Genomic DNA, 25,121 nt, shown 5'->3' with positions numbered 1-25,121 from the left:
CATTTGTTATGATTTTAAGCACAATACGAAGATTTTACTTTGAAACATATTTTCAGCACAGTACCGAACTGGAAAGATGAGGCACAATATTAATAGGGGGCTATTTGTAGAACTATTTGTATTTATAAAAATTGTAGGGTAGTTGGTTTTTTCTGAGGGGGTGGTGAAATGAATACAATTAAAAGCACTGTTTCAAGCCTGAATTGTCTTTGGCTATATTTTGTCCTTGTAATTCACACATGGCTTAAAATTTGATACGTCTTTAAACAAAATAAAAAATTAGACCAGACATCTTTATTGAAAGTTAAAAGTACATAATTATATGTGCACTAAACATGGTAAGATGTAAATAAAAGAGAGAAAAAGAAAGAGCACCCGTGTAGAAGGGAAAGTAAAGGGGGGGACCCCAAACTCTATACTTTACAATTGTTACTGTACTTAACCTGATCTTAACTTATTACAGTATTTGTAAGAATGGATTCCAAATGTCGTTGAATTCTTCCATGGCAAGTCTGCATTTATATGCAAGTCGTTCATATGTTGGGAGTTTGTATAAGTCTTCAGTTCAGTCGTACAAGGGAACCCCATTTTTATTCTTCCAGTCCATCAGTATCAGTCTTTTTTGCTGTGGTAAAATCTGATATGTGCTGCTGGAGAGGTTCAGGAGTTTCTGACGGTAACTTAACGGCACAGCGCTATAAAAAATGGGCTGAATCTTTTGCAATGTAAAAACTTGGCATCCCTGGTATATAGCGCTTATGAGATTGCTGGAGCGAGACAGCACAGGCCCATGTCCAAAACCCTCTGACCTCAGCCATGAAGCTTATTGGATGATCTGAAGACTTCGTCCTTTCGGACTAGCCTACTTTGCAGGCTTGTTGTGAAGGCAAAATGAGAGGAGAGAGATAACCCTGGAAGATGCCTTGTCTTGGAGGATAGGCGATGCCTTGGAGGATAGCAGGTGTAAATACCCAGTTTAGCCCAGAAAGATTGGCCTCTACGCATCTTTTGCCAGCAATTCTGTTTGAACGCCATGCTCAGGCTCCTTAAGTTTCTGTTGTAAACACAAAGCTCAGGGGTTTTATACAACAATATAAATGTGGGCCCTTGCAGTTCAGAATTGTTTGAGAGAGAAAAGGTTTAAAGGAAGCCAACGGATGGAAAGCGAGCGAGGTCCCAACTGAAGAATGGCAATTTAAGTTGACAGAATAGGCACGACTCGCAGACTTAACATATAGAATGAGAACATGAAGAAAACATGTTTAAGGAAGATTGGAAAACGTTTATTGAATATATGGGAAATGTGTTGGCAGCTGAAAACGCTGGCAGCATTAAGATAAATTCAACAGTGTAAACAAGTTTTGATGGATGCAATAATGGCATAGTTTTTGTAAAACACGCTGGGATTTATGATATGTAAAATGAACCATGGAGAAAGAAGAAGGGAAGCCACTGATATTTTAAGGATGTCAAATGAGTATTTTAAACCGTAAAACAGAAAACTTAATAAAATTATATACAAGAAAATAAAGGAATCCAACGGATGTGACCCAAGTCCACACCAGAGGAACCGAGTTGAGGCAGTTCATCCGTGTAGAAAGCACGCAGAGGCGTCTAAACTCCATTCGGACGTTGGGCGCAGAACCCACAGCATTCAATGGGTTTCATATTTATTTATTGAACTTATATACCTCCGTATACCCCGGAAGTCTCAGGGCAGTTCACGGAGGCAAGGAGCACTTAGGGGTTGCAGACTGAGTTACACAGAGGCTTTTTTGGGGGGGCACCGGGTGGGCTCTGAGGAACTGGAGGGGGCGGGAAAGGGACGCGCGCCTAACGGGCCGCGGAGAAGCCAACTCGGCCAGGGCCGCCGGCGGCGGTTCTTCTAGGTCGATGTTGAGCGGCGAGGGGCCACCCCGTGGGCCGTTTCTCTCCCTGCCCGCCCGGTCGAAGGGAGGCTAGAGCGCCGGGCGGGCGGCCCCGCCCCTGGGCGAACCAGCGCCCGCGGGGCTCCGCTGTCGAAGGGCTGCCGTTGCCGCCGCCGCCGCCGCCGCGATGGCCGTCGCGAGAATGAGCGGCGCGCTGCTGCCCGAGCCGAGGCTGGAGGGGGCTTGCGACGAACAGGTGAGTCCAGAAAGTTCCCTTCTTCCACACGGAGCGGCGTCCCGGCTCCCTCGCCTGGCCGGGACGCCCCGAGGGGAGAGCTGCCTGCGCTTGCGTGCGTCCCTCGGGGAAAAAAAACACCACGTCGAGGCAGGGAACACCGCGAAGTCTCACCATCAAGTGCTTTTACTTAATTTAACCCGGTGGCAAGACTTGTTTTTGTTTAATCCGTAAGCCGCCTGGAGTCCCGTCAGGGAGAAAGGCGGGCCTAATAATAATAATAATAATAATAATACAGTAATAGTAATTCCCCGCATCTCTTTCTTCACAAAAATGTAGCTTCATGTGTCCTTCAGACCTCAAGCTTAAATTAAGCCAGAAGAAGTAATTGACTTTTTGGTTGGGTATTCAAAATGCTCTGAACCGCTCTGACATCTACGGATGAAGGTTGCTAACAACAACAATAATAATATAGTTCCCACGTCTCTTTCTTCACAAAAACATAGCTTCACATGTCATTCTGAAGATCACAACTTCAAGGTTAAATTAAGCCAGCAGAAGTTATTGACTTTCTTGCTGGGTATTCAAAATGCTTTGAACTACTCTGACATTTATGGATAAAGGGTAATAATAATAATATAATAATAATAATATAGTTTTTCTTCTCACTCAAAACGTGTAAAGAAAGAGCAGTAGTGGGGAAGCCTTTTTTTTACAATTAATGTGAACCAACTGATTTATGAAGTGGTAGCTAACCTATTGTGAAGGCTGCGTAAGGTTTTTCTGAGTATAGAGAGAAGTTTTAAGAATAAGAATGAACAAAACAAAAAGATCACACGACGTGAAACTCCAGTTGAATTTAAAATACTGCATTCTGTAAATTAAATTAATTGCAAAATATTATAGATAGGTGCCTGTTTTAAAAATGTAAACCTTATTTGATTTTTTGGTTTAACATTGCAATGCAAACAATATGCATCTACAGAATTGCCCATTCTTCTGTGATAAACCATCACACACCCATAATCCAAACCCCTGCAAACTTAGTGAAAAGTAAATGAGAAGAAGAAGAAGAAGAAGAAGAAGAAGAAGAAGAAGAAGAATGTGGGGCAAGGAGAGCGAGTGGCTTTTAAATGTCTTGCTTTCATTCAATGAGTAGGTGAGAGAGTGTGAGGAAAAAGTCTTGCAGTACAACAGTACAAAACCTGCACTTTGCGTACAGTGCGATCCTGTACATTTTACTCAGAATAAGCCTCACTGAGTTTATTGGGACAGATAAATGTGCATCAGACTGCAGCCTAAAATATGTTCTGGTTACTTCCAAATGAAGCAAATATTGAACAAACAACTTAATATAAAAAGCTCCGCTCCTTGCAAAATGTACAATTTTTTCAAAAGATATTGTATTCAATTGTTTTCTTGCAAAAAAATTATTTATTTATTAACTTTACCCCACCTTTTGATTCAAAATAATCCTTAAAGCAAATTACAGTTGTACCTTGCTTCTCAAACAGAATGCGTTCTGGGAGTCCATTTGACTTCCAGAACCATTCAAAAACCAATGCACGGCTTCCAATTGGCTGCAGAAGCATTCTGCAGCCGATTGGAAGCCATGGAAGCCGTTCCGGACATTCAGCTTCCGAAAATCCTTTGAAAACCAGAACACTCACTTCTGGGTTTCGATCGTGTGGGAGCCGATTTGTTCGGGAGCCAAGGCATTTGAAATCCAAGGTACGACAGTAAAACTAACTCAGATACAATTATTTCTCCTCCCCCGACAACATTCCTCTTGGCTAGTATGTTTTCTCCACACCACCAATGGTCCTTCCCACTGTGTCCTGTTGCCTATTACTCCCTCCTGTTTTCACTGTTCAGAGACGGAAGGAGCTGGATAAAGCAGGTGTGCTTCAATATTTATTTAGCAGCACTGAATGCTAGGTCTAGTACCTGGAAAAGCATTGTCCCTGAAATAGTACAATTCTAGGAGTGTTGTGTGCCATGCAGTATTACTGAAAGCATCAAGAGCATCATGTGATACTGAGGACATTCCTAGTTGTTTCCCAATTTATTTCTTATCAATAAAAAAACTGCAAGCAAATTTTTATTCTAAAAGGGTGACCCAGGGAAAAAAGTTTGAGAACCACTTAGTTAATCCATCGATAACCCAGTTTGTTCCTTAGAACAATGAAATAGATAAATAAAGATGAGGAAGGAATGGAACACTGGGAATTCTGTGGATTCTGTATGTGCAAAGAGAATGGAAAATGGTTGGATTTTAGAAGGCTGGAAAGCATGAAACCAACTAATGCTCACAAGATAATTTCAGAGAGTTTGTCAAAATTTCCAGTGTTCATTTCTCATTGATGAGGCCAGCCTGTAGCTTTATCTCTGAGTCCCATGTTTTGTAGTTCTTTTACATTTTTTTCAAACTTCTGCTGGTTCAATCCTGGTCCTTTCTGATAATGAAACAGCAACAACATGGGACTGGGTGGATATTTATTTGACTGGCAGATTTTGAAATCAGTAGCTGAAAATAACCCTGTCTATGTATAGTTCCTTGTTAACAATGTTTCAAAAATACACAAACTAAATATATGCATTAGGGCTTGCAATTGCCACTACAGTGGTACCTTGGGTTAAGTACTTACCATAATTCGTTCCGGAGGTCCGTTCTTAACCTGAAACTGTTCTTAACCTGAAGCACCACTTTAGCTAATGGGGCCTCCTGCTGCTGCTGCGCCGCCGTCATGCGATTTCTGTTCTCATCCTGAAGCAAAGTTCTTAACCCAAGGTACTATTTCTGGGTTAGCTGAGTCTGTAACCTGAAGCGTATGTAACCTGAAGCGTATGTAACCTGAAGCGTATGTAACCCGAGGTACCACTGTATTATTTTATTATTTTTAAAAACCCTGTTTGAAAACAGTGCTGCTTCTGTTCAGCAAGGGGTGACACAGAAATGGGTGTGGCGAGATTAGTGACAGTAGGAGAGTCTGGCCTGGCAAATTTATTTTAAACATTTTCTTTACAAACAAAAAAGGGCAGACAAATTCCTTCTTATGGCTAGGAGCTGCAGTGCACAGTTGATCGCCATGGCAACCATATTTGTGGGCTCCTGATTAAAAGTGATTCAGACCTATTGTTTCTCTGTCAATTATTTTTTAGGTGAGCAGATACATTCTGTTGAGAGAGAGAGAGCGCAAGCAAGCAGTTGGAATCTATTCATAACTTTTTGAAATTTGATCGCCACTGTTTCTGTACTTGATCTTGGCCTGTCTTTTCATCTTTTCAGCTCAGCAATGAAGACAAGCTTTCGGTGTGCAGCAAATTGTGCTATGGCATTGGAGGTGCTCCAAACCAGGCTGCTAGCAGTGCCACCTCTTTCTTTCTGCAAATCTTTCTTTTAGATATAGCAATGGTAAGTAGTTTTGTAAGCTCCAGGCACAAGTTAGAGAATGTCATCCTTGCCAGTGTCATGTGTGTCAACTTGGTATTCACGAGAGGTCTGGAGGATGGCAACACAAGAAGAGGCCTTTTCTGCAGTGACTCCCCATTTGCAGAATGTTCTCCCTAGGGAGGTTAGGCTGGTGCCTTCACTGTACATTTTTTGCACCAGCCTTTGGCTGATTGACATCCGACACCCTTTTAAAATGCGTTGCGGGGGATTATTGGATTGTTGTGGTGGTGGCTTTAATTTTTATTATGTATTTTGTGGTTTTATATAGTGATTTTTTCTTGTGAACCACCCTGAGACCTACGAGTATAGGGTAGTATTAAAAATAAAATAAAATAAAAATTAATAATATTGAGATAATTGAGCTTGTAAACATCTCTCTTTGCTCTTACACATCTCCAGTTAGGAAGATTTGTGGAAGCACTTGCTGAACTCGATAGGAGTAAAAAGACTTACTAATGAGTGGGAGCCACCAAAGAATTGTTGAATGGGAGGAAAAGAGCATGAAGGACATTTGCCTCACATCCCACAATAACCTGATGGTTAGAGGGGGAGCCAAATCCTCACTTCTTCCCCCAAAATCATTTAGGTAGCAAAGTGATGGTGAACCAATCTGTCTCCCTCTCTTCCACCCCCTGAACAGTCCCAGGATGCCATTTCTCGTCGGCCCAAACCAAACCTCCAGTAATCTGTTTAGGACTTTGGGTTGGTTTAGCATGCTCAGCTGTCATGGATCCCCCAAGCCATGTCTCCTGAGTGCAGTTGCACAAATATGTCTCGCAGCTTGTATATGGAATTGGATAATTCACGTACCTGTGTGCAGTTTTGTGGATTTTTGTTTAACCCTTTCTATGGACCACTGCTCACCTAACAGCCACGTGGTGGAGGTTCATTTAAGATGTAAAGTTTAAAATGTAAAGTTCAAATCATTTGAAGTGGCAGCTGTCTCCACAGTAGAGCTTGATTCTACCTCCCAATGCCAGTTCAGACCTTTGGACAAATTTATGATTAAACGGTCAAATGAGTGATTGACATGTAAACTGCAGTCTATTCCTGGTTTTTTCCCCAGTTGCATGAGCCACATGATTACTGCATATACAGTCATACCTCGGGTTGTGAACATGATCCATGCGGGAGGCACGTTCACAACCTGCAGCGTTCGCAACCCGCGTCTGCACACGCACATGATGCAATTTGGCGCTTCTGTGCATGTGCGTGATGTCGTTTTGCGCTTCTGTGCATGAGCGAGCACCGAAACCCAGAAGTAACCCGATCTGGTACTTCCAGGTTCGGTGTGGTCCACAACCCAAAAACGTGCAACCCGCAGCGTTTGTAACCCGAGGTATGATGCAGATGCAGCCAGCATTCAGCCTTATAGGAACACCCCTTGCACTGCTCTGAAAATGTTTGCATCAGCCCTCAAATTCTGTGTAGTAGTAATTCTTAACAGTGCTATTATAACAGATCAGACTATCCTTTGAAGACCACCGTAATTGCATACATTATGTAGAAAACTTCCTGAAAGTTTTCTGGGTTGTGACACAATTTCTTTGAAGTGAAGCTGTACTTTGGGGGTGGAGAAGAACTTTGAGTTGTAACTTCTTGCCTGACAGAATTTCAGTGACAGAACATTCATGACTCTATCTAGTAAAAGTATTTGTCATTGTTTGCTCTGGAAAGGCCTTAATTTACCTCTTTATTTTGGGTGCCATTTCACAGACCACCTGAAAGCTGTCCATGGAGCACAGTATATGGATCACTGTGCTATTTTGTTCATTACCAGCATAGTGCTAGCTTGCTGTTCCTCGCTGATGATGGAGAGCCATCTATTTTATGCCTTCAGTAGCAACCAGCATGTGGTGTTGTGTCCATGTTTATTTAATCTTCTATCTCACTTTTCTTAAAATATAATCAAGCTTCCATACAACTAGAATGATGCCAAAATATACAGTAAAACCAACTAGCAGTAGCACAAATGAAACCTCTAGCAACAAAATACAGTAATAGAATTCTTCCCTCATTTTATATAATGCACTGAAGTACATTTTGTGCTCTCTGATTCTTGAAATAGTTACGCCTTTCTTAAGGTAGGTGTCCTTTTTTGTTTTTCAGATTACTCCATTTCATACTTCTTTGATGCTTTTTATTGGCAAGACATGGGGGGCAGCAGCAGACCCTGTTGCCGGCTATCTTATTAGTAAAAGCAAACGGACCAAAATTGGCCTACTTATGCCTTGGTAAGCAAGCTAGTAGTTTGGCTTATTTTCTTCTTTGCTGGTTGCTGATAACAACATATTTTCCTTTGTATTCTGCATGCATGCCCGGTCCCTAAGTCGGTTGATTTTTATGAACATGTTCTTGTAAAACCTATCCATTTTCCAGATTTGCAAAAGGAAAAGTACACAGCATAGCAGCAATTGGTAGCCAGGTACTTGCCATCCTTGCTGAAGTTTAGCATTCGTCTACCTTTTACGCTGGCTATGCTCATTCTTATGAGCCTCTTGCAGAACAAACTAACTCTTGCATATCTCTTTTTGCCCCTAGGGAAATCGTATTAGTTCCAGGTTCTTTTTTTAAACAAGCTTGCTCAGATAGAAAGAGGTGCAAGCTTAAAACAAAACTACCCAGTTGTGGCCAATGGAAAGGGAAGGGGGGGAAAACGTTTTCTTTCTAGATTTCAGAATGAGAATAAGTTAGAAAAAGGACTTGTAGATTAAACTCTGAAACCTCCACATTTGCCTTTCATAGAGCAAAGCATATATGGCCAAGAGACCTGATGTGGGTAAGGGTGATGGCTTGCCAAAATAGATGAGTCGAGTAGTTTATCTCTGCTTAGACAAATTCACCAGAGTCAAGAGCATGTTAAATATATGAGGCCCTGACAGGAAACAGATGCTGCAACATTGATACTCTTCTAGCTTACTCAAGGTTTGGAATGGGATAGGGAGGGAATTTCTTCCTTTCCTGGTAAACTACCTTTGTAGGAAGCTTTTCTAGTGCTGGATAAAATTAAATTGTATTAAATATTATATTAAATTGTATTAAAACCATGGCTTTAACTATACAGACCTTTGTTGGCAAGGTGATGTCTCTGCTTTTTAAGATGCTGTCTAGGTTTGTCATTGCTTTTCTCCCAAGAAGCAGGCGTCTTTTAATTTTGTGGCTGCTGTCACCATCTGCAGTGATCATGGAGCCCAAGAAAGTAAAATCTCTCACTGCCTCCATGTATTCCCCTTCTATTTGCCAGGAGGTGATGGGACCAGTGGCCATGATCTTCGTTTTTTTGATGTTGAGCTTCAGACCATATTTTGCGCTCTCCTCTTTCACCCTCATTAAAAGGTTCTTTAATTCCTCCTCACTTTCTGCCATCAAATGCATATCTGAGGTTGTTGATATTTCTTCCGGCAATCTTAATTCCGGCTTGTTGTACTCCTTTTCCAATTGTGAACCATCTGTTGTTCCATATGCAGTTCTAACGGTAGCTTCTTGTCCCACATAGAGATTTCTCAGGAGACGGATGAGGTGATCAAGTACTCCCATTTCTTTAAGAACTTGCCATAGTTTGCTGTGGTCGACAGAGTCAAAGGCTTTTGCATAGTCAATGAAGCAGAAGTAGATGTCTTTCTGCAAGCGGTCTAGACTGGTTGAATCTGGTCCAAACCGGTTGGAACCGGTTGAAGCTGGTTTGAACTGCTCCAAGATGGTTGGAACCGGTCCAGACCGGTTTGAACCAGTCCAGAGCGGTCTAGACCAGTTGGAACCGGTCCAGACAGGTTTAAACTGGTTGAAGCTGGTTTCAGCTGGACTATATCAGATGGAACCGGTCCAAGCTGTTTGGAACCGGTCTAGACTGGTTGGAACCGGTTCAGACCGGTTTGAACCGGTTAAAGCCTGTTTGAACCGGTCCAAACTTCGTGGAACCGGTCTAGACCGGTTGGAACTGGTTTGAATCAGTTGAAGCCGGTTTGAACCGGTCTAGACCGGTTGGAACCGGTCCAGACTGGTTTAAACTGATTGAAGCCAGTTTCAGCCGGACTAGACTGGTTGGAACCGGTCCAAGCTGGATGGAACCGATCTAGACCAGTTAGAACCGGTTCAGACCAGTTTGAACCTGTTGAAGCTGGTTGGAACCGGTCCAGACCGGTTGGAGCCGGCCCAGACCGGTTTCAACAGTTGAAGCCGGTTTCAGCCGGACTAGACTGGTTGTAACTGGTCCAAGCTGGTTAGAACCGGTGTAGACTGGTTGGAACCAGTGTAGTCCGGTTGGAACCAGGCCAAGCTGGTTGAAACGGGTCTAGACCGGTTTCAACCGGTCCAGACCGGTTTAAACTGGTTGAAGCCAGTTTCAGCTGGACTAGACCGGTTAGAACCAGTCTAGATCAGTTGGAAATGGTTCAGACCGGTTTGAACCGGTTGAAGCCGGTTTGAACCGGTCTAGACCGGTTGGAACTGGTCCAAGCTGGTTGAAACCGGTCTAGACCGGTTAAATCTGGTGCAAACCAGTTGGAACCGGTTGAAGCCGGTTTGAACCTGTCCAAGCCAGTTGGAACCAGTTGAAGCCGGTTGGAACCGGTCCAAGCCAGTTTCAGGCAGACTAGACTGGTTTGAACCGGTCCAAGCTGGTTGGAACTGGTCAAGACCCGTTGGAACCGGTTCAGACCGGTTTGAACTGGTTGGAGCCAGTTTGAACCGGTCTAGACCGGTTAGAACCGGTTCAGACTGGTTTGAACCGGTTGAAGACGGTTTGAACCGGTCTAGACCGGTTGGAACTGATCCAGACCGATTTGAACCGGGTGAAGCTGGTTTGAACCGGTCTAGACCGGTTGGAACTGGTTCAGACTGGTTTGAACCGGTTGAAACCGGTTTGAACCAGTCTAGACCAGTTGGAACTGGTCCGGACCAGTTTGAACCGGTTGAAGCCGGTTTCAGCCAGTCTAGACTGGTTGGAACCGGTCCAAGCTGGTTTTAACCTTTCTAGACCAGGTGGAACTTGCCAAGACCAGTTGGAACCGGTTGACACCTGTTTCAACCGGTCCAAGCTGGGTGGAACCGGTCTAGACCGGTTGGAACCGGTTCACACCGGTTTGAACCGGTCTAGACCGGTTGGAACTGGTTGAAGCCAGTTTGAACTGCTCTAGACCGGTTGGAACCGGTTGAAGCTAGTTTCGGCCAGTCTAGACCAGTTTGGAACCGGTCCAAGCTGGTTCTAGGCCAGGTGGAACTTGCCCAGACCGGTTAGAACCAGTTGAAGCCTGTTTGAACTGGTCCAAGCTGGTTGGAACAGGTCTAGACTGGTTGGAACCGGTTGGAACCTTTTCAGACCGGTTTGACCTGGTTGATGCTGGTTTGAACCGGTGTAGACCGATTAGAACCGTTTCAGACCAGTTTAAGCCGGTTTGAAACATTCTAGACTGGTTGGAACCGGTCCAGACCGGTTAGAACCGGTTGAAGCCGGTTTGAACCGGTCCAGACAGGTTAGAACCGGTTGAAGCTGGTTTCAGTAAGTCTAGACCAGCTGGGAATCGGTCCAAGCTGGTTGTGACCTTTCTAGACCAGGTGGAACTTGCCCAGACCAGTTTGAACCAGTTGAAGCCAGTTTGAACTGGTCCAAGCTGGTTGGAACAAGTCTAGACTTGTTGGAACCGGTTTTAACTGGTTTGAACCGGTTAAAGCCTGTTTGAACCGGTTGGAACTGGTTGAAGCCGGTTTGAACCGGTCTAGACCAGTTGGAACCAGTCCAGACTGGTTTAAACTGGTTGAAGCCTGTTCCAGCCGGACTAGACCCGTTGGAACCGTTCCAAGCTGGTTGGAACCGGTCTAGACTGGTAAAATCTGGTGCAAACCAGTCGCAACCAGTTGAAGCCGGTTTGAACCGGTCCAAGCTGGTTCGAACCGGTCTAGACCGGTTTGAAACGATTCAGAACGGTTTGATCTGGTTGAAGCCAGTTTGAACTGGTCCAAGGTGGTTGGAACTGGTTCAGACTGGTAGGAACCGGTCCAAGCCAGTTTCAGCCGGACTAGACCAGCTGGAACCGGTCCAAGCTGGTTGGAATCGGTCTAGACCGGTTAAATTTGTTGCAAACCAGTTAGAACCGGTTGAAGCCGGTTTGAACCTGACCAAGCAGGTTGGAACCGGTTGAAGCTGGTTTGAACCGGTCCAAGCTGGTTCGAACCGGTCTAGACTGGTTGGAACCGGTTCAGACCGGTTTGATCTGGTTGAAGTCAGTTTGAACCGGTCCAAGCTGAACTGGTTCAGACTGGTAGGAACCGGTCCAAACCAGTTTCAGCCGGACTAGACCGGTTGGAACCGGTCCAAGCTGGTTGGAACCGGTCTAGACCGGTTAAATCTGGTGCAAACCAGTCGGAACTGGTTGAAGCCGGTTTGAACCGGTCCAAGCTGGTTCGAACCTGTCTGGACCGGTTGGAACCGGTTCAGACCGTTTGAACCAGTTGAAGCCGGTTTGAACTGGTCTAGACCGGTTGGAACCGGTTCAGACCGGTTTGAACCGGTTGAAGCTGGTTTCAGCCAGTCTAGACCAGTTTGGAACCGGTCTAAGGTCATTGTGACCTTTCTAGACCAGGTGGAACTTGCGCTGACTGGTTAGAACCAGTTGAAGCCAGTTTGAACTGGTGCAAGCTGGTTGGAACAGGTCTAGACTGGTTGGAACTGGTCTTAACCGGTTTGAACCGGTTAAAGCCTGTTTGAACCGGTCCAAGCTGGGTGGAACCGGTTGAAGCCGGTTTGAACCGGTCTATACCGGTTGGAACCGGTCCAGACCTGTTTTAACTGGTTGAAGCCAGTTTCAGCCAGACTAGACCCGTTGGAACCGGTCCAAGCTGGTTGGAACCGGTCTAGACCAGTTGGAACCGGTTGAAGCTGGTTTCAGCCAGTCTAGACCGGTTGAAACCGGTCCAAACTGGTTGGAACCGGTCTAGACTGGTTAAATCTAGTGCAAACCAGTCGCAATCGGTTGAAGCCGGTTTGAACCTGTCCAAGCAGGTTTGAACCGGTTGAAGCCGGTTTGAACCGGTCTAGACCAGTTAGAACCGGTTGAAGCCGGTTGGAACTGGTTCAGACCGGTTTGAACCGGTTGAAGCCGGTTGGAACCAGTCTAGACCGGTTGGAACTGCTCCAGACCTGTTTGAACCGGTTGAAGCCTGTTTGAACCGTTCCAAGCTGGGTGGTCTGTTGTTGTTTAGTCGTTTAGTCGTGTCCGACTCTTCATGACCCCATGGACCAGAGCACGCCAGGCACTCCTGTCTTCCACTGCCTCCCGCAGTTTGGTCAAACTCATGCTGGTAGCTTCGAGAACACTGTCCAACCATCTCGTCCTCTGTCGTCCCCTTCTCCTTGTGCCCTCCATCTTTCCCAACATCAGGGTCTTTTCCAGGGAGTCTTCTATTCCCATGTGGTGGCAAAAGTATTGGAGCCTCAGCGTCACGATCTGTCCTTCCAGTGAGCACTCAGGGCTGATTTCCTTAAGAATGGATAGGTTGGATCTTCTTGCAGTCCATGGGACTCTCAAGAGTCTCCTCCAGCACCATAATTCAAAAGCATCAATTCTTCGGCAATCAGCCTTCTTTATGGTCCAGTTCTCACTTCCATACATCACTACTGAGAAAACCATGGTTTTAACTATACGGACCTTTGTTGGCAAGGTGATATCTCTGCTTTTTAAGATGCTGTCTAGGTTTGTCATTGCTTTTCTCCCAAGAAGCAGGCGTCTTTTAATTTCGTGACTGCTGTCACCATCTGCAGTGATCATGGAGCCCAAGAAAGTAAAATCTCTCACTGCCTCCATTTCTTCCCCTTCTATTTTCCAGGAGGTGATGGGACCAGTAGCCGTCTTATTTTTTTTGATGTTGAGCTTCAGACCATATCTTGTGCTCTCCTCTTTCACCCTCATTAAAAGGTTCTTTAATTCCACACTTTCTGCCATCAATCTTAATTCTGGCTTGGGATTTATCCAGCCCAGCCTTTCGCATGATGAATTCTGCATACACAGCCTTGTTGTACTCCTTTCCCAATTTTGAACCAATCAGTTGTTCCATATCCAGTTCTAACAGTAACTTCTTGTCCCACACAAAGATTTATCAGGAGACAGATGAGGTGATCAGGCACTCCCATTTCCTTAAGAACTTGCCATAGTTTGCTGTGGTCGACACAGTCAAAGGCTTTTATATAGTCAATGAAGCAGAAGTAGATGTTTTTCTGGAACTCTCTAGCTTCGTTACTTCCGGGTTGCCGCGGAGCGCAACTCAAATGCGCTCATCCCGAAGCACATTCAACCCGAGGTATGACTGTATTGGATTATTTGTTTTATGTGTTGTTTGTTTTAAGTCACCAGATAAATGTTGCATCTTATTCCTAAATATAACTTGCATCCAAATAGCTAGTGGTGTCTTTCTATGCGCCCACCTGAGAGGTGCTGAAACTGAGTTCCAGCGAGTTCCAGCGAGTTCCAGCTGGGGAAAAAAGCTCTGCAAAAATAGCACAAGAAATGTGACCAAAGCAAGGAAGTTCAGTCAATGCCTTGTAAAATGAGTGTGGCATGAGTGTGAGCCCTCAGCAGATGCCACCCATGCTGATCCTTGATGCTGGCCCTTGTCTTAAGGTACTTAACCTGGGCAGACTGGCTCTTCTACTGGAAATGAGAATTGAGCATCCCACAAAGTTCTGGCCTTTTTACACCTGACTTGGGAGGGCCTGAGGCAGCTGAGGTGTTGTTGGGGAGGGAGTTGTTGCTCTTGTTGCTGCTTTTTCTTTGGCTCTTTTGCTGTGATTTATGTGGAAATTGTTCAGTTTGGTTTTGTATTTTGTATTTTTGTATTTACTATGGATGGCTACTTTTGTCACATTGTAGTTACCATATTTTTCACTCTATAAGACACACCAGACCATAAGACGCAACTAGTTTTTGGAGGAGGAAAACAAGAAATTTTTTTTTCCTGAATCTCAGAAGCCAGAACAACAAGAGGGATTGCTGCACAGCGAAAGCAGCGATCCCTCTTGCTGTTCTGGCTTCTGGAATAGCTGCGCAGCCTGCATTCGCTCCATAAGACGCACACACATTTCCCCTTACTTTTTAGGAGGGAAAAAGTGAGTCTTACAGAGCAAAAAATACGGTATGTATTTTTTCATGATGTAAGCTGCCTTGAGCATGGATTGAACTGTGGAAATTATGTATGTCTGTAAAATACATGGCCTTCCCTCTGAATTGCTGGGCTGGCAAATCTAGAATGGGATACAGTAATGCTGTGTTGTCACACTCTGTTGTGGTGGATTAATGATCCACCCTGACCTAACCTCAGTGCCCTGCTCCACATCGTGGGTGCTTTCCTTGCAGTCCATCATGCCAGCCTCTAACAATGCCTTTGTATCCCTTACAACAGAATGGAAGAGCTATTATACTGAATTAGTGCATTCCACCTCTTTCCTCCCCCTCGCCAATCCCCTGCTGCAAATCATCAGCTGACATACCCAGTCCCATTCATGTAATGTATAAGAAAATACTGTGCAGATAGCACTCTTCTGAAAGGATTAATCTGTGTTGTCTGTTCGTTTCAGGGTTTTGTTAATAGTGTCCGTGGTCATCTAATTACATTGTGTAGCGGCTGCTTTACAAGTACACTGGAGAATTCTGCTGTAGTTAGAGGTCACACTCTGCGGAATTAATTGCACCTGCCCATCACTTGCACATAACAAAGCTAGAATATACTAGATTCTGTCTCCCAGCTTTACACAAGCCTTGAATGACATGCAGCTTATCAGCCCTGAGTGTCACTTTACCGGTTGCCTTTAGAACCATGTTTACTATTGAAGGGCTGGTCTGTGTTTCCTCGGAGTCATTGCCATTTAAATAAATGACAGCTGAATCGCTTCCAGCATCGTAAAACACAGGGATGACTAAAGAGGGACCGTATTTAGGTGACAGTGATAGAGAGGCTTTCGTCTCTTGTACAGTTGTTCGTCTACATTAATAGATAATAGAGCAATAGTGAGCCCTTCCTGTGTCTTAAGCAGAGTGAGGTAGTAGTAGTAAAAATAATCATATTGTTTATTAAGCCGCTAAATTTGTTAGATGCTGTATAAAATATATGTAAAGAAATAATAACAACCATGCCCATAGAGAATATTTAAAAAATTAGACATGTGAGATGGTGCAGACAATACAGTATTGAATTTGAACCGGACAGATTTTATCCCCTTTTTAGTTTTGCTTTTTAACAATCAAAATGGTTCATAGGTATATTTGGCATTCACCGCATTGTTTTTATTCCAGGTTACTGGGTACTACACCTTTCCTTATTGTGTCCTACTTCTTCCTGTGGTACTGCCCAAGCGTTATAAAAGCAAAAGATGTATGGTATATGGCTTTCTTCTGCCTTTTCCAGGCATTGAGTACAGTAAGTTGATCAATACTGACACCCTTTTCCTCTGCAATTAGATGCTTCTGGACATCGCATCCGTCGGATCACAATTATTTCTAATATAGAACGAGACAGCTATTTGGTCATATAGGCTAGGAAGTGAGGAACTGCACCTCTGCAGTGTAACTTGATTAATTTAGAAAGTACAGAGGGATTTCAGCAGGCCAGTTAATGAAAGCTGCTGTACATCATATTTTAATGTAGAACTGCTACCACATCGCAAAGGCTTTTTTGCATATCTTGGAAAGATACAAACAGTACTCTAGATCCTATTGCATCAGTGAGACAACATTCGTGAAATAATATGTCACAAAGACAAAGAAATATTTGCTGGGAGCCACCAGTGATTGTTTGGTTTTCTTAGTTAACATATAAGCATATATGCCTGAGGTTCAGTACAGCTGTTAAATTCTGTTAAATTCTCATGCCTTTATACTGTAACAATGGGCTTTTAGAAGTAAGAGATGAGTTTGTGTTTCTTTATTCATCTGAGATATTTACTCAGTTGCCTTGCTATAAATCTGTTTGGAAATAGGTCAACAAACAACAATGCCCTCCATTAGAGTGACTTTTTGTTGTTCTTTTAGGATGAAGGTGCACTCCACCCTCGCGAAATGCTATTCATCGCACAGTACAAATATGCCTCACAGCTTATTATACTTTCTGTACCCATATTTGTGCTCAGTTGTACTCATTTCCTTAATGCCTCCATAGAACCTATTCAGGCTTTGGAAACGTTGTACTTTCACAAGGGGGTGCCACAGCCTGACTGCTATCTAAGAGGACTCTGGGATATTGCTCTGGGCCTTTTAATCTCAGTAGTTAACACTTCTGCCAATCCGGAAGCTTCCTTCTTTGATCCCCTTGTTGGGGGGTGGGGGAATCCGCTGGAACAGAAAAGTCATCCGGGGTAAAATATTCATCTTTACAAAAAAGAATTAAGAAGAAGAAACTTCCTCATACCCTTTTGCCAGGCAATGTGTGGGCATTTCCGGATATATACCAACAGCACCCCTGTATTTATCTCATCATTTTTGTGCATGCTTGATCAGGATAGAAAGGGGAAGGCCAATTTTTAATTTGAATGGGTACTTAGTTCTAGCTAGTGCAGGTTTTCTATTAGCATTATAGACATAAGAAATGCAGAACATTCTTCTAGTTCATATTTGAAAATGCCCTTAATTTTTCTGAACAGTAATGTTGTCGTTTTTTTACCATAAATGCTTGCTTCAAATATTAAAGTTTTAAATCCAGGATGAGCAGTGGAGCTTTCCTGGTAGGTTATATCCTGTGTTTAGGAGACCTATGTCAACACACCTGGGATCTGTGCCTCCTGCAGAGCAGCATTTCAGGAAATTCTAGAGCAAGGGTAGCTAACCCATTTTTGGTCTAAGGGCTGCATTCACCTTTTGCCAACTCCTCTTTTTTGCAAGGGGGGATATATGCTTTTGAAGGGTGTGGCCAACCCATACTCTGCCACACAAAGCCTCAGCTGAGCCATGCAGAACAGCTGGGGGGGTATCATTCTGTCCACACTTACAAAATGATTTCCTTGATGACCAGGGTGGGGGTGATCTACCTCCCCATCAGTGCACTGGACTGTGCACAGTGCGCTGTGTCTATTTATTTATTTACCTTGCCACTGTTGGTTGGGAAAGGAAAAGATAGGTATAAAAAGGAGAATTCCTGGATGTCCAGATCCAGGTTTGGGGCAAGTACTCTTTGGTGAGAGTACTCTTTGCTGTGATTTAAAATCACAAAACATGCAGCAAGGTAAAGCACGGAAATACAGGCCATTATACCTTAAAATATGTCATTCTCAGTTCCTTCCAAATTTCCCCACTTCCCTTAGACTAGAAAAATACCATCCATTAGTAAGTTAACATGGTTTACTTACAAACTCTTCAAAGGTCAGAATCATGTGCTTTTCCATACAGCATTCAGAAAACACAGGCAGTAAAGACTTAAGTTAGTTCCAAAGTGGTGGAAGTTCCTAAATAATTTGTATAGATACACAAAGATGGCTTTGTAGGAACCAAGCTCAGACCTCTTTACACACCAGAGTTCGCATGGTAGACTGAGGGAACAATAGACTAGACTTCCTTTCTGCCAAAGTAGGGTGTATGTGACCTAGCTAAGCCTGGCAGGACAGCTTATTCTGGCACTAACCCTTTTGTGCATTAATTACACTTAAGAATTTTGGTTATATGAGGCTGATTATCCTACAGCCACAACCGTCAAAACGAGTGAGGTCTTTGGGGACCAGAAAAAAATTGTCGGGGAGTTGAGCGAAGAAACTCCTGCCTCCAAGGATGGCTAAGGCTCTTTTTACTTCCTTTTTGAGCTATTGCACATTTGAAGGTTGGAGGAGAAAGGTACAGCATGCCTCATAAGGAGCAGGATTACTGGGCCTAACTACATGGCAAGCCTTCTGGTTACGATGAAAAGCAGCATGCTAAAGTGATACATTTTTCCAGTGCTTTTTTTCCTTTAAAAAATGTTTAGGGGTACTCTCATTTTCCTACTCATATTGAAGTACTACCCCTCAATGAAGCCAAACTTAGAGTCACAAAATGTTTAGGGCTATGCGTGTCCCTGCATCCCCCCAGAAAAAAACATTGCATTTTCCTAACTGGTGTGTGTGTACTTTTGTTACAGCTATTCCATGTACCATATACAGCTCTCGTCATGTTTTTGAGTGCAGACCAGAAGGAACGAGATTCAGCAACGGCATACCGTGAGTCTTACTGAGCATGCTGCATGTAGCATGATGCTCTGGAGACTCCCCTCTCCCCAGACATATTGGGGGAGCTGTGGCAAAGGGGTGGGACTAGTATTGAAAAACAGAAAAGCTCAGTTCTCTTGTGTTGCCAAACTATGGGTTGGTGTTTTGTAAGCAAGCCTCAGAATTGCATGATTCCCCATCCCCTTCCTTCCTGTCCTTCCACACCCTGATTCTCTCCCTGCCTTAACGTTTCAGGCAAACCACAGTTGCTACTACTATATCCAAATTAGCAAATTCCTTTAACACTTGCCCTCCAAATTAGAACTGGAAGTCACTGTTTGAAGTTGGTTTCAGTTTTGTTTCCCCCTGTTTCAGATGCAGGGAAGGAATTGAAGCATGAAGACGGAGGTAGAGGAGGGATCATGATTCAATGTAGCCTCTAGTAACATAGCTTGAACTATATTGGAAGACAGATGACTCCAGAAAGGCTGTTCTTGTCTATAGGAGCTCATAATCTTCAAGGGAGGGGTGGGTAGCTTCTTTTTTGAGCTAAGGGTCACATTGACACATGGTCAACCCTCCTGGCCCCTAGTGGGTGTCACCAAGCAAGAATAGCTGGGGGCAGTTTTATTTCTTTATTTAAAAGGCAATATTTGTGGCGGGGGTCACAAAAACCTTTTGACATCACAACAGGGAAGTGCTCAGTTATTTCTGAACCTTGTTGGCAGCTGTTCCACCATTTCAGGTTTAAAAAGAAGTGGGCTTTTTTCCCTACTTTAGGAATGGGATTTGAAGGTCTTGGAACATTGGTTGGAGCTACACTCCAGGTCAGTATGGTCTCCAATGCTCACAGCTCTGACCACTGTAACGATAGTGTGGATAACATGGACTCTCCCACCGATCTGTACGGAAACAGTTCCAGGGTTCCAGACATGTCTGAGGCAGTAAGTTGAAAAGCTTTCAAAAGATTTGGGCAGGGGGGAAGGAGCATACTGTATTTCACCATCCTACTGTCTAGATATGTTATTGATTTTCTTAATAGCAATCGCAATAGAATTGGGACAGGAACTTTCCTAAAATTAGGGTTGCCATACATCTGGAATTTCCTAGATGTACCCGGAATACTGTAGTAGGAAGCAGTGTCTGGGCGGAAATTGGAAAAATGTCTGGGAGAATCCAGATGTATGGCAACCTATGTCAGCAGCGTTGTTTTTGCTGATTTTCCTTAAGAATAGCTCAAGATTGTCTTTTGGGGGGGCAGTTTTGCCAAAAAAGCTCAACCACTTTGGGAAAAAAGAAGAGGCTCAACATCTTTGTCAACCACTTTTTGAAACATGGTAACCCTACTAAAATGAACTTTGAGCCTAAACATGATAGTGGTATTCATTACTTCTGAGGGATGTTAGTATTTCAGTTATTGTCTGCTACTCTTATTTTTCCAATTATCTGTTCAACACCACTGAGAAGCTTTGGTTTACACACACACACACACACACACACACACACACACACACACAGACTGTATGTTTGTGTGTGTGCGCGCGCGCGCACACGCACGCACACACACATCTTGAATAAATAAAATAAAATATGTTTGGCATTTGATGTGTGCTGGGAGTTGTGGTCCCAGTCGCAGTGCCACCCTCCCCTAGGCAGTGACTAAAGTGAGGTGTGATAGAACAAACTGAAACAGACAACAATCTGAATTTAAAATGGCCACAACTTTATAGATTACATATGTAGGTGAAATTTTGGCTCAGTGTAAAGTTTCAGTGTAAAGTTTTTTATTTAACTGGAAGATGAAGATGAAAATTAAACTATAACATAGAATGAGTAGTTGTACATGAGTTAAAATAATAAAGTCCGGGTAAAGACTATCAACTTTATCAGATCAAGTATAATTCCAGATTTGCTGGCTTGTGACAAGGATTGTATTTAAAATGATGGTTCCGTTGTACTGTATATGTCATAAAGGAATGCCAAATCATATAAAATGTTTCTTGAGGTTCTAGTCCTTGTCAAAACCTCAGATTCTGTGTGATTTTCTCTATTATAGCTATATTCCAGAGTGATCAGTACGAAGTGTCCAGTGTTAAGATTTGGGGTTGTTTTCCATTCAGTTACAATTACTATTCATGCTCCCAAGATGATATATAAGACCAATTCTTTTGACAATATATTTACATTGTTATCATAAAAAATACTCAGTAATATTAATTTGGACAGCAAACAACAATTTCTTTAGTAATGTTTATCATTTCTATCAAATTTATGTTCCAAAAATCTTGCACCAATTGACATTCCCACTATAAATGATAATATGTGCCAAGTTTATTGCAACCTCTCCAACCGTTAAGTGATACAGAAGAAAACATTTTTGACATTTGGAAAGGAGTGTGATGCCATCTGTGTAACAATTTTAAGGTGTTTACCCTGAGAAAACTGGAAACAGATTTTAAGGGTTGTGAATCCCAAATTTTATTCTAATCTTTGGGGAAAATTTATGTACCAGTATCTAGTTCCCATATCTTTTTAAGAGGTTCCATATATCCATAAGTTACTTTAAGCAATACAGAGTACAGTTTAGAAACTAATCCTTTTGCCCCTCTACCCATCGTGCTTCATAGATTTTCAAATATAAATATATATTCATTTTGTTTGTATCAAGCATTTTCTCACCTATATAGTCTTAGTGAAATTTGATTCCCTTTTTCCACCCCACATCACCACTACCACCTATTTTTATTTTTTAGAACAAAAAACTCTACATGATTGCAGGAGGAACAATATCAGTATTATACCTCATTGGCATTATTGCCCTTTGCGCTGGAGTGAAAGAAAAAGTAGGTGAGTTTATTTAATCGCAACAAACATTCCTAATACATTTCTTTCCTACTTTAAAAACAAGGTATCATATATGCATTTATATATTTATTCCACTCGTTATAGATCCTTATGCCTTAAAATCAGACCAACAAATTCCCTTCCTTAAGGGACACAAACTTGCACTGATGTGTGGACCATATGTGAAACTTGCAGCATCATTTCTCCTGATTTCAACAGCTGTTCAGGTAATTCTAGTTCATAAGAGGATTTGCAGCAGCATAGATTGTACCTGAACTATGAAAGAACCCACATCAACTGTGAAACAGAAACATGGTCATATAGATAGATAGATAGATAGATAGATAGATAGATAGATAGATAGATAGTTAGTTACAAACCACCGGTGTTAAGTTGGAAGCTGTAGTGGATTTCCCCCCACTTCAAGATGGTTGGACCATCTCAAGAGTTCCTTCTACCAAACTCATTCTTTGGCTCTTTAACAAATACAAATACCATTTTAAAATATAACAATAATTGAACAACAGCTTATCCAAAAGCAGTCCAATTAGCTCAGCAATGGATGATGATTCAGAAGGTCCAAGGTTCAATACCTGGCATCTCCCTGTGGGGCTGGAAATGTCCACTGCCTGAAACCCTTGTTAAGTATAATTGTTCAATTCACACTGAAATGGAGAATGCCTATGTATATTACTGAACGCTTTAACTTGGGGATTTTCCACGGGGCTATATTAAGCTCTCTACGCTCCTAGATGAGTTGATAATTTACTGTTACTCCTCTCTTGCTAGCTAACACCTTGTGTTTAACCTTAGATCACATGAGAGGTATTGAATTGCAAATCACCATTTTGAAAGGGAGTGGCCTTTGGTCTTTGTTCCCAGACTCCTTGGGGTAGGGATACGTAAATGAGCTCAACAGCCTTGGGGCTGGAATACAGGCTAATGGAGTCTTTGAGAGAGAGCTATGTTTGTCAGCTCTGATCATGTTATTTTATTTCTAAGAAACTGAGCCTGTGCTGGCCATTGCACATGACCTTATGGATATTTTGGGTGTATCATTTACTGTGCTTTGTTCTGTTTTGAATAAAGTTCTGCAAGTAAAGCTTTGAATCAAACTTATGGGTCTGGACAATGGCTTATTCCAAAATGAACCAGTTGTTATGCATCCAATTGCTTCAAGCTGTGCAATCTGCAATAACCCTGGCGAGACACTGCCAGTCATTGTGGACTGACTTTGAGGGGTCTGTCATACTTTTATAGTGGATCTTGTCCAGTTCATTGGTGGCACTGGAAATGATCTCCCACATAAATATGTCCTCATTGGAGTAAAAGATGTTGATTATCAGGGATATAAACTGGGCAGCCTCTGCCTGGAAGACACAGGTATCCCCCTCTTCACCATGCTGTATTTCTTCAGGCATTTTGATGAAAGTTGGGAGATAAGCCAGTGATAACCCTCTGTTTGCTGCACACATGAAGGGTTATTTATCTGATGTTAGTGAACTAATTCACTACCACCTATAGAGGAAACTCTCTATAAGACCATTACAGTGGTACCTCGGGTTAAGTACTTAATTCATTCTGGAGGTCCATACTTAATATGAAACTGTTCTTAACCTGAAGCACCACTTTAGCTAATGGGGCCTCCTGCTGCTGCCACGCCCCCGGAGCACGATTTCTGTTCTCATCCTGAAGCAAAGTTCTTAACCTGAAGCACTATTTCTGGGTTAGCGGAGTCTGTAACCTGAAGCGTATGTAACAGTACGTAGATAGTCTAAAATTACCTAACTGCACAACTGCTAGTTTATGTTAAATGTACTTATATTGGAACAAATTTTGTTGTTTTTAATATATTCAAAAAGTGAATGTATATATATTTGCATTGTTTAAATGGCATGCATAATGAGATATTTTGATTATGCTCCCTGCTAGTAGCAGCTTTGTCTTGTTGCCAGCCAGCATGTGTTTAATTATTATAGCAATCAGTTCACATGCGCTCTTGTTCAGCATTTGTAAATGGGAAATCTGGTTTTAAACCATTTAAATGGCCTTGATTAATCAACCCTGCTCCACGTTTGCTTTGTGACTAATTTATCGTTTTGTTCCTCTTGTCTTCAACTCTCCAGGTTGTACAAAACAACTTTGTCCTCTTTTGTTCTGCTGCAACTAATCTTCACAACCACATTGATTATTTAGTGATGATTGTCTTGGTAAGCATGTGGACAAAGCAGAGCCCCTTGCAAAGTATGTTGCTCTTACGCTCTTATTTTCATAATATGGTATGCATATCACTATTTAGACCCTGGATCATGCCACACCCAGGGTTAATTTCATGTCATCAGGCAAGTAAATGATCTGGATTTCAGCTAGGAAGTTGGGCAGGATGTGAAATTAATTGAGTTTGATTTGCGTTTTAAAAACATTATTTGCTAACTCTCTGATCAGCTTTTTGACCCATGTTTATCAAGTTCACATGATAGAGATGGTGCAGTGGGTTAGTGTGTCTGGCTTTTAACCAGAAGGTTGGTGGTTTGGGTCCACCCAGGGATTTTTTTGGGCAGGATTCTTGCATTGCAGGGGGGTTGGACTAGATAACAGTTCTATGATTCTATGAGAACTGCTTTGCGGTGAACCCATATGGCCTCGTTTGTGCCCTTCCCTTTTTGTGATGTGTGCAATTATTCATATGGTGCTTCCTTGATCCCCTTGATATGAAGCATACTTTCTCCTGTAATGGTTTTTCTCATCATTCATAGATATCTGCAGCACTGAGCGTTCCATGCTGGCAATGGTTTCTGAACAAGTTCGGCAAAAAGACTACTGCGGGTGGGATATCAGTAAGTAAGCAACTGAGGCACTAAATGCAAGCTGGCATTTTTGTTCTTTAGAAATAGCCGTTTCTGGGATTGCACCAAACATTTTTAACAGTGCTTTTGAAACTTGAGACACCTTCCCCCTTTTGGCCTTTGTGCTTCTTTTCCTAGCCAGGCCAACATGGGCTCCCAATTTCTGGTTATCGTTCAGATTTGTCTTCATTTTCCCTGCATTCCCTCCTACTTTGGATTGGATCATTCTCTCCTTCACACTATGGGCTATACTCTGCCTTGATAGGTAGGGTGTAGATTATATAACGCAAGGTTAATTAAAGGCTACTTCTGGTAACATTGCATTCTTTCCTGCAGTCTTCAAGAGACTAGCCAGTGTTTCCCTTTAAGCCATTGTTTAATCCAGTATAAGGGAAATCTTGATTAATTTTAACTACAGGGAATGTTGATGATGGCAAACTGCTTGATTTTGGCTGGTATAGTATAAAGCACACTTAGAACATTCTTAAATGGGTCAACCTGGTACTTTTATCTTTCTGAAATTTATAACATGAAGTATTAGAGCATTTTATTTTCCTAAGGGCTTATTCTCTCATGCCTTTAATCAAGGTTCTCTGTCACCACTCTGGTTTAGAATATCATAGAATTGCCTACCCAAATGAGCTAATTATAAAATCTGTGCATATCAGGAGTTCCTGAACTGTGTCAGGGAGGAAGATACTTTGTAAGTGCAGATTTTCTG

General features: G+C 42.7%; 1 protein-coding gene across 3 annotated transcripts in view; it reads left to right on the top strand.

Annotated features, from left to right (window-relative positions):
• The first annotated feature begins 1,356 nt into the window (after window positions 1-1,356).
• MFSD2B (MFSD2 lysolipid transporter B, sphingolipid) overlaps window positions 1,357-25,121 on the top strand; it is a 30,758-nt gene continuing 6,993 nt past the window's right edge. Inside the window, exons 1-10 of one of the 3 annotated variants that reach the window (XM_053380860.1) lie at window positions 1,357-2,124; window positions 5,393-5,518; window positions 7,667-7,791; window positions 15,838-15,961; window positions 18,644-18,722; window positions 19,491-19,654; window positions 21,464-21,557; window positions 21,660-21,781; window positions 23,681-23,764; window positions 24,311-24,391. In XM_053380860.1, coding sequence (XP_053236835.1) covers window positions 2,056-2,124; window positions 5,393-5,518; window positions 7,667-7,791; window positions 15,838-15,961; window positions 18,644-18,722; window positions 19,491-19,654; window positions 21,464-21,557; window positions 21,660-21,781; window positions 23,681-23,764; window positions 24,311-24,391 — 1,068 coding nt within the window. In that variant the 5' untranslated portion in view covers window positions 1,357-2,055. Of the gene's footprint in view, window positions 2,125-2,790; window positions 3,263-5,392; window positions 5,519-7,666; window positions 7,792-15,837; window positions 15,962-18,643; window positions 18,723-19,490; window positions 19,655-21,463; window positions 21,558-21,659; window positions 21,782-23,680; window positions 23,765-24,310; window positions 24,392-25,121 lie in introns of those variants that run through there. The other 2 variants (XM_053380858.1, XM_053380859.1) reach the window with 2 other exon arrangements.

The sequence above is a fragment of the Podarcis raffonei genome, chromosome 3 (genome assembly GCF_027172205.1).
Source record: "Podarcis raffonei isolate rPodRaf1 chromosome 3, rPodRaf1.pri, whole genome shotgun sequence".
In the NCBI taxonomy this organism is placed as follows: Eukaryota; Metazoa; Chordata; class Lepidosauria; order Squamata; family Lacertidae; genus Podarcis; species Podarcis raffonei.
Note: the sequence above shows the minus strand (reverse complement) of the source record. Positions and strands in the feature narration are given on the sequence as shown.